At 40.1% G+C, this 9957-nt stretch overlaps 1 protein-coding gene across 2 annotated transcripts; it reads left to right on the top strand.

The window, feature by feature from the left end:
- The first annotated feature begins 1274 nt into the window (after nucleotides 1-1274).
- Nucleotides 1275-9590, top strand: FGG (fibrinogen gamma chain). 2 transcript variants are annotated; one of them, XM_002913851.4, is made up of 10 exons: nucleotides 1275-1433; nucleotides 1535-1579; nucleotides 1781-1964; nucleotides 2076-2169; nucleotides 3819-3949; nucleotides 4308-4441; nucleotides 5364-5548; nucleotides 7042-7319; nucleotides 8686-8855; nucleotides 9373-9590. In XM_002913851.4, the coding sequence occupies exons 1-10, from the start codon at nucleotides 1356-1358 to the stop codon at nucleotides 9385-9387; spliced, it is 1314 nt and encodes a 437-aa protein (XP_002913897.1). In that variant the 5' UTR covers nucleotides 1275-1355; the 3' UTR covers nucleotides 9388-9590. The 2 variants fall into 2 exon arrangements, with proteins under 2 accessions (XP_002913897.1, XP_011234120.1); XM_011235818.3 differs by lacking the exon at nucleotides 9373-9590 and having other exon boundaries at nucleotides 8686-9335.
- Nucleotides 9591-9957: the final 367 nt, after the last annotated feature.

Genomic DNA, 9957 nt, shown 5'->3' on the forward strand with positions numbered 1-9957 from the left:
GTCACATAGATGGGGTGTGGAGTTTCCTAGCCCCTATATCCAGAGTTTCCTCTGAGGTAACTAGATGGATCCTCAGGGAAAGCAGAGTAGGCTCCCTTTCCCACTGTGGCAGCTATGGTACCACACCAACTGGTTCTTCCAGGCAAAGGGACGCACGGAGCTTCAACGCTCACTGCAGATGGAGAGCCTGTGAAAGTGGCCAACATACGGGTAAAGGTGGTCAAAAGGCACAAACTTCCAGTTCTAAAACCCTTATGTCCTAGGGACATAATGTACCGCATGGTGACTATAGCTGATAACACTGCACTGCGTATGTGAAAGTTGCTGAGAGAGCAGATCTCCAAAATTCTCAATGCAAGGGGGAAAATGTATTTTGTAACCACGTGTGAATGTTCACTAGACTTATTATGGTGATCATTTTGCAATATTTACAAGTATCGAGTCAGCATGTTGTGCACCTGCAACTACTGTGATGTTATCTATCAATTCCATCTCGATGGGAAAAAAAAAAACAGAAAAAAAAAAAAGAAAGAAAATGGTCAACACAGAGGGGCAAGAATATATTTCCAGGTCATTCATGCATTTCTGGGAATACGGCCCAGTTGGGACCTGCTGCTTCTTTCAGGCAGGCAAAGTCTTCTCCTGCCACAGCCACAGGTTAAAAATAGGTGTGTTACGGGGCGCCTGGGTGGCGTAGTCATTAGGCATCTGCCTTCGGCTCAGGGCGTGATCCCGGCGTGCTGGGATCGAACCCTACATCAGGCTCCTCCACTGGGAGCCTGCTTCTTCCTCTCCCACTCCCCCTGCTTGTGTTCCCTCTCTCGCTGGCTGTCTCTCTCTGTCAAATAAATAAATAAAATCTTAAAAAACAAAATAGGTGTGTTACCTCCTCCCTTGGCCAAGAAAGGACTTGGGCTAAGTTGGATTATGGAACCAGGCTTCATCTTCAGGTTGGGGCGGGTTTGTTCTGGTTGAGGTCAGCCCTCCTATTTGCTCCCAGCCCCATACTGGAAGAGGTTGCAACACACAGCTTCCCAGTGCCCTCCCTCTGCACAGCAAGGGCTAATGCTTCACTAGCCTTCGCAGATGAATGTGTGGTTCAGGGGAGAAAGCTTGAGCTGAGCCAAAAAGGAGGGGCTTACACCCCTGCGCCAAAGCTGGGAACCTGCCTGAGCCTGGGGTGGGAGCCAGGATGAAGAAAAAGACAGACGGGAAAGACCTCCCCGCCTTGCTGGAAAGAAGGCCCCGTGATCAGCTCCAGCCACTGGCGGTGCAGGCCGTCCTTGGAGCTTACATAAAGGGACAAGCGGAACCCCAGAGGCCACAGTGCTGACAGGACAGGGCACCCCGACACCATGACTTGGTCCTTGAACCCCCAGGGTTTAATTCTCTACCTCTATGCTCTTTTACTGCTCCCTTCGACATGCCTGGCAGTAAGTGTGCTGTTTCTAGAACATCGTTGTGCGACACGGAAAGCTGAAAAGTAGGAAAGTATATGATACACTAGTGACCTGTCTGTGTTTTTCTCCTCCAGTACGTTGCTACCAGAGACAACTGCTGCATCTTAGATGAAAGATTTGTAAGTAGTTTTCATGTTTCTCACTGTGCGTGAAGAGGGGAAGGGCAGGGGAAGAGAAGAGATCCTCTCACAACTAGCCTTTGGCATTTTAAACTTTTTTTTTTATTTAATCGTCTAGGTTTTACCTGTTTTTATTGGTAGATTTTAGGCAGCCTTTTTTTTAAATCGTGATTTCTGATCAGTGTATGGTTGTATTCGCAGGGTAGTTATTGCCCGACTACCTGTGGGATTGCAGATTTCCTGTCCACTTACCAAACCGGTGTAGACAATGATCTGCGGACTTTGGAAGACCTCTTCAGACGAATTGAAAACAAAACCGCAGAAGCCAAAGAAGTGATCAAATCCATCCAAGTCACCTATAATCCCAGTGAGCCACCAAAGCCAAGTGAGAAACAACATACGGCTGACTAAGACCATGTTTTGTGAAATTCTCTTGCTGCTGCTTCGGTGGCTGCGTTTACTTACCTCTTCTTATGTCTCTGATCCCATATTACAGACAGGATCGTGAGTGCTACCAAGGATTCCAAGAAAATGATGGAAGAAATTATAAAATACGAGGCATTGGTTGGATCACACGAATCAAATATTCGGTAAGCATTTTTGTTTTCATTTACTCTCCAAGGCAGACTTAGTTTTTATTCAATATTCTGAGCTTCAGTGGAAGTAACCTTTTTATTTTTCCCCACTTACAAAATCCAATTGGCATTATGCCTGACCATCTTGAACACTGTGGAGGTAGGAGTTTTTAGTGCACTGTGACTGCGTTGGGTTATCGTTGGTTTTTAATCATCATATGGGAGAAAGGTGTTCTAGATGTCTTCAAATGCTGTTCTGACCAGAATTACCGAAGTGGTCTCCCCTCACCCATCTTTGACTTACAACATAAATTCAAACTGAGGGGAATTTGGTTGTTGAAAATGAAATTCTTTTAATAAAAATGCCAACAAATCGGTGGTGGGGAATTAGTAAGCAGAGGGAGAGGGAGGATCTTGGCTACAATAGTATATTATATTGAAGGCAGTGCAGAAAAAAAACGTGTTTTAGGATACCAAGCATAACAAACATTGTAAAGCAACGTGTTGATCATGGCACAATGAACCTGGAGTCCTGTATTCTCCTCTCCTCACTTGAAAGTAAAATGCCTCTGTTAACAGCTTCCCAGGGACTCACAGACTTTCTGAGCATAGGGTCTCAGATACAGTTTAGTTTCTTCCTCAATTTTTTTCCCCTCAGTTATTCTCAAAGTAGCATAGGAAATTGAGATAAATGGTGGCTGAAGTGACCCAGGAGGGATCTATCTTCTGTTTGGTATCAGAAGCCATTATTATTTTTGTGGTTATTTTAGCATTATAATTTGCATATTATTGCCCATCATTGAAGTTCAAGGAGGCTATTGTGCAGAAATTTTCTAAGGCTCAGGAGAGAAAGAAGTGGTCACATAGTTTGTCTATCCTTCTTTACTTCAAAGAAAGATACAACGGCCCATGCATAGTAGATAGTTCGCTGTCATTTCTGAGTGTGTACAAGCAACCCGTGAGAAACCACAGAAACAGATTTTTACTTCCCTCAGACTCTTTCCAAAGCTATGTAAATGGAAGCATTAAAGAGAAAGAGAAAGTGCCTGTTTTATTTTATGTAAAATAATGCCCCAGATACTTTCCCCTGTAAGTCACAGATTGAAGTCCATAAATAGGTCCTCAGTAGACCGACAGTGAAAAGGAATAGCTTCAGTCCATGAGAATAACTGAGCAGAACCTTTCCTTCCCTATGAATATTCTGTCCTAAGAAACATCAGGTGGTCTTCCTATTAACCAAGTTCCTCCCTTGGTAGGTTGTTATCTGCTGTCCTTTAGGCAGAATGTTAAAAACCTGGATAACCACGGCACCTGAGTGGCTCAGTTGGTTAAGCAGCCCACTCTTGATCTCTGTTCAGGTCTTGATTGCAGGGTTGTGAATTCAAACCCCATGTTGGGCTCCGTGCTGGGTGTGGAGCCTACTTAAAAAGAAAATCAGGATGACTGCTTAAGATAACATCGTTTATTGACAAGCACTCTGTTAGTTTCTTTCCCAAAAGCTTAGACCTTTAATCCATCTCAATTCAGTAGCATAATTTTATAATTTTTCTAAGAATGAAGTAATTTATCAGGAAGTACTTCTTGAGAACATAAAGTATTTTGTAAAGAAGATACAGAATTACTCCTCTGAAAGGAATACTGTTATCTTATCCCTCTGCTTGTAGATTTTTACAGGAAATATATACTTCAAATAACCAAAAGATCAATAACCTGAAACAGAAGGTAGCCCAGCTTGAAGCAAAGTGTCAGGAACCTTGCAGAGACACAGTACAAATAAACGATATAACTGGGAAAGGTAAGTGAAAGGTTTATTTTGGGATGATTCTTATCACAGCAAATATATAAAGCAAAGGAGAATGTATAGTAATGTATAAGAATAATTTGGAAAGTGTTTATAGGAATATATAGGAATAATTTGGAAAGTGTTTAGCCATTAAGTCTAAAGTGTTCAATTGCTTAGACTTTTCTTGAGTAACTAAAACTAGTTTGAAAGGAATGATGACGTGAGAAGTAAGAAAATGCTTCTTGGGATGTGAGTAGTTTGCAACACTGTGAAGAGCTCAGCGTGAAGGCTGGTACAGTCTAAAGTCTAACTGGATTTCAAACCATAGTAAAACATTCTCCTTCTCCTCCTCCTTCTCCACCTCCTTCAGATTGTCAAGACATTGCCAATAAGGGGGCCAAGGAGAGTGGCCTTTACTTTCTCAAACCTCTGAAAGCTAAGCAGCAGTTCTTGGTCTACTGTGAAATTGATGGATCTGGAAATGGGTGGACAGTGCTGCAGAAGGTATTTCCCCTCCCCATGTGTATGTCAGAAACACTCAGCTAAACTTCCGCCCTATGCCAGAAACTTTTGCAAGCACTTTGTGAACATGAACTCGATTAGTCCTCACAATTGCCCAATTTTCCTATGAGGTACAATCATTACCTCCAGAGAGGAGGAAGCTTAAACACAAGAGGTTCAGCAACTTGCCCAAGGTCACATAATAAGCAACAGACTTAGGATTGGGACCCAGGCCGTCTGGTTCCAGTCTGTGCTTTGACTCTATACTATGTTGGCACTGATGTTATAGATTCATGAGAGCATATAATCACAGTAGAATGACAAAGAACTAGAAGAGACCTCTTGCATCAGGTAGCTCAAGACCTAAGGCTTCCCATCACGAAAAGACAAAGTCCTCCAGAGGTTACAGTTGGGCTATTCCAAGACGAGGGCCCTCTGTTGCCTCTGACAGAGCCAGATACCCAGTGCAGATCCTTTAACCTTCTGTTGATTTTTGATCACTGTTACAACTAATCCTGCAGGGGGCGCTCAGAGAGAGTGAGAGATGGAAGTGCCGTTTGGCATACACAGATGGGGCAATGGGTTGACCATTCCACCATCAGTATAAAAATCAGCAATAGCAAGTTGACGTTCTGAAGTCCTTCCTCTAAACACCTTTTTAAAACTACCACTGATTTAGAATTTTCTATGTACCAGACACTCTTCAGTATTTCTCTTAATTCTCTGGTGCAATCCTGCAACAACACTAAGAAATAGGCATTGTTATTCCAATTTTACTGACGAGGAAACTAAGGCAGCTTGCCCAAGTTCATTTAGTAAATGGTGGAATCATACTATCCAGATTTTCAACAAGATATTTATAGCATCTTCTTTATGTGCACTGATAATCCACTTTCTCCTTTTGTCCATGCAATTGTGTACTTAGAGACTTGATGGCAGTTTGGATTTCAAGAAAAACTGGATTCAATATAAAGAAGGATTTGGACATCTGTCTCCTACTGGAAACACAGAATTTTGGCTGGGAAATGAGAAGATTCATTTGATAAGCACACAGTCGGCCATACCATACGCATTAAGAATAGAGTTGGAGGACTGGAATGGCAGAACCAGGTACTGTTTAGAAAGGACTCCTGTTTTTTGTTGTAGACACTGTCTGGAATGTGAACTTTCCAATTATCGATAGGCCAATAGCAAAGACAGCCTAACAAATGCAAAGAGCACATCCAACCATTTTTCCCAGGAGTCAGTTTGGCTCTTGGGTAGTTCGAAGAGATAGTTCCCATCGAGGATGGAGAGTGTTTGCATGTAATCTACTTACCCTGGAAACATACAGACTAATAGATAGCTAATATTTACTGAGCACTTAATATGTACCAGACATTGAGCATGAAATTTTAACTTAATCTAATCCAAATAACTATTTCATGAGGAAGGTACCATTATTAATCTCATTTTAGAGATTAGCGCTCCCAAGGTCACGTTGCTGGTATATGGTAAAACCTGGATTTGAACTCAGGTAGTTTGACCCTACAACCTCTCCTCCAATGACTATCCTGGTTGAAAAGTGAATCCAGACTTTTCAAATTTCCTGGTGCTTTAATGACAATTCACTCAGTCAATCCATGAGCTACACTAAAATTAAATCAGCTAGTTCCTTTGGTGAGATAAAGACCCCTCTATACTCACAGCAACCTGGGAGGTTTGCGCATAGCATTCCTAGTTAAAATTCAAAAAAAAAATCTAACCATTTTGTTTTGTTTATGAAATAATGAAATATATTATCTCCAAACACATATTTTTAATTTTTTTAATCAGAAAATACCATAGTCAGCAGACTCTCTCCTATGAGAACACCTCCCAATTTCCTAGTACTGGAGATTAGGGAAGAGGCTAAATATTTTCTGAAAATTTCTATTCATACACCAAAGCCCATTATTTCCTGAACTCCATAGAATTCTGACCCTTCATCACAACTTTTTCCCAGCGAAGAATCTCTCTCTGATGCTACAGCTTGTATTTTGTGGGCCACACAGGGACCATTTCTTTCATGTGATGCTCTAGGAAGCCCTCCTTCTTGTCACCATCACACTGCTCTGGGAAAGAAAAATCCCTTTTGGACCTCATCCTTCAAGATGCCACGAGTGGCTAATAGAGCTGTAACTCCTTCAAGTTTTGTGCATTAATGAGTGATTACTCAGTGTCATTTGCTGTGGTTTATGATAACGGTGTGTGTCCAATACTGAACACTTAGATAAAGGTGGAAAATATGAAATTAGATTCATGCACACACCTGGATTTGATATTAGGATCTTAGAGGCAAAAAGCATTAAAATGGCTGATGTTTTTAGTTTTCACTGGGATGCCCTGAAAGCTTCTAGACCGATTTTTCTAGATGCTTCTAGACCGATTCTGGTGTTGATGAGTTCTGAACTGGTTCACACATCCATCACTTCTTGCCAGATTTGCAGAAAATTTGATTCAATGAGCACATTTCAGATCAAGGAAGCAAAGTTAAAAATTCCAAACAATTTTCCTATGGAAAAGGGGATGTTGAGATCCCTAATGAGGGCCAAGATATGATGTCTCTATTCCCTTCTTTACAGTACTGCAGACTATGCCATGTTCAAGGTGGGACCTGAAGCTGATAAATACCGCCTGACATATGCCTACTTTATTGGTGGAGATGCCGGAGATGCTTTTGATGGCTATGATTTTGGCGATGACCCTAGTGATAAATTTTTCACATCCCACAATGGCATGCAGTTCAGTACCTGGGACAACGACAATGATAAGTACGAAGGAAACTGTGCCGAACAGGATGGATCTGGTTGGTGGATGAACAAATGCCATGCTGGCCACCTCAATGGAGTTTATTACAAAGGTATGGCTTTCTTCCTCACGTATATGAATTAGAGTATAGTCTATATTTTTATAAAAGGTAAAAAATAGCTATAAGAAAATGAGAAATAATTAGTAAAGAGATTGGGGGCTTATTATATAGTTCTCCGTTTTAAACCAGAATTCGATAATACTAAACTTATACCTCGAATCAGCTCCTCTATAGGAAATCCACAGCCTTGGGTTATGGTATCTCTCCTAGACTTACCACATGTATGATATGGATGGACTGACATGATCATATGTATGCTTGTGAGCACATTAGCCTGGAGCAGTTTCCCATGAGCTATGTGACAGATATAACCAGTGAGCAGCGAGCAGGTGTCTGAAGGAACGGAGTTAAGAGCAGGGAAGTCATGGTAAGGGCACAGTTCCAGGAGAGCTTGAGAGAAAAGGAGTCCAGCCTGAAAAGTGTAGGCACTTATTTTAGAACGGGGGTTGCAAGCTATAGTTTGCTCTAAGGCTTGAATACTTCCAAACACTGGACTTATGACAAACGATTATTACTACCCAACAATTATGTGTGGGGGGAGCTCTACTGATTCTGAAAGATCCATTAAGATAAGCAATCTGACCTCCTCAGGGTACTGTGCTAGCCAAGAGATGATCCATAATCCTCTTACAAGCTATTTAAATTATTTTACCTTTGGTTTTCACAACATTCTTTTTTTCTTCTTTTTTTAAGAAACCTAACATATCTTTGCACTTACAAGCCATGTAATTAAAAGACACTCTCAGGGAAGGTGTTTGATCCACAGGACTCAGAATAGCAATGTTGATCGCCTGTGGTACACTCCAGTATTGGGCTCAGACAACCCTTTACAAAATTATGTAAGATCTGGTGCCCATGGACAAGGAGAAGGCAAATCAATGAAGTCTTCACTGTATAATGGAGATGTAAAATAACTTTCCAGAACTATTTTCTAAAGTCCTATACATTTCAGTGAAATTGTGTTTTTAGATGACCTGAGGTCATCTGACCAGGAATTGTGACTCCTGCCATTCTAACTTGCTTGTGGGAAAGGTGGTCCATAATAGCTGGTTCCAGGATGGCTAAGCTCAGGAAGAGAGACTGATTGGGGCAATTTGGGGTTCTAGCCCTGTTAGTAAGGAATACATTTAAGTATGGATGTGATCAAGAAGTACAATATAGATATAGAGGTTGATTCATAATAAATGTATTTCAATTGTAAATCAGGATTTTAGGAATCTTTAGGAATTTTTCAGATAGTAGGTAACTATAAATTTGATATAAGGGACAATGTATTTTGTAATAAGCCGTTCTTTACAGACTTTCTGAGGTAAGGAAATTCAAGAGCAATTATATGTACATCTATAATTTATTTTAGGTGGCACTTACTCAAAAACGTCTACTCCTAATGGTTACGATAATGGCATTATTTGGGCCACTTGGCAATCCCGGTGGTATTCCATGAAGAAAACCACCATGAAGATAATCCCATTCAACAGATTAGCCATTGGAGAAGGACAGCAGCACCACCTTGGGGGAGCCAAACAGGTTGGACCAGAACACCATGTCGAAATAGAATATGACTAAATCATTTTACCCTGAGAATTAAACTGTTAATTTCTGTTAGTCCACAAAGTTTCAGAAACTTTTCGAAAGTTTCATTTTCTCTTACTATATTTATTAATTTTAAGTCTTTTATTAAGAGTATTTAGCCTCACATGGAAACTAAAACTCACTTTGGATTATATTCCCAAATTACTGAACTCAGAGGTGTTTAAAATTTGTTATTTAAGAAGATGACATTTTAGCTTATTTCTTAAATATGTAATAATAAAACTGTTGCCGTATTTTGTATTTTAATGATAACATGTCATTTTGTCTTGTGATTTATTTGTTTGTATTATTTCTTAAATATTTTAGTTTATACTAATAAAATCAGAGTAAATGCTAGCATTTCAAATGCCTAAGTACTTTTTCCATGTTTATTGCCCCCAAATCATTCATCTTTAATTCTTCTTCTTAAATGGAAAGAATTACATCTTTTTATTTTTGTTTTTGGTCATAGGCTGGAGACATTTAAAAGACCATTTCAAAAGTGATCTGCTTTTTTTAAAGGACTTTATCTGAACAGAGAAATATAATATTTTTCCTTTGGGACAATGGACTTAACAAAGCTTCACTTCATTTTAAGAGTTAAATGTTGAGAACTCCACTAACAGTTTTATGCTGATGATAATTTATCTATATGCCATTTCAATAAACATTTTGTTTCCTAAAACTAGATACATGGTACCTTTTCTTGATCCTTAAAAACCATCATTTTCCTTCAATTCAGTAATTCCAGTTGGGCAATCATCAGTAGTTGCTGAGTTCTTAGTTTATGCTGAACCTTATACCTGACTCTGAAGGAGTTAACGAAGAAAATGGAAATCATGGCTTTTGTCCTCCAGGGGATATAAGACAAATACAGGAGAATATAGTTTAGGCCTAAGAGACAAAATTTGGTATAAGAACATAAGCACAAGTCATAATCACATAGCCAAGGTTCATGGTACCCAAAGTACAACTGGACCTATAAGGTTGTTTGGGGATTCTCTCAGAAAAACCTTTTAGCTCCAGACCCCTGTAGCCAGACGTGGGCATCCTGAGA

The sequence above is a fragment of the Ailuropoda melanoleuca genome, chromosome 5 (assembly GCF_002007445.2).
Source record: "Ailuropoda melanoleuca isolate Jingjing chromosome 5, ASM200744v2, whole genome shotgun sequence".
NCBI lineage: Eukaryota > Metazoa > Chordata > Mammalia > Carnivora > Ursidae > Ailuropoda > Ailuropoda melanoleuca.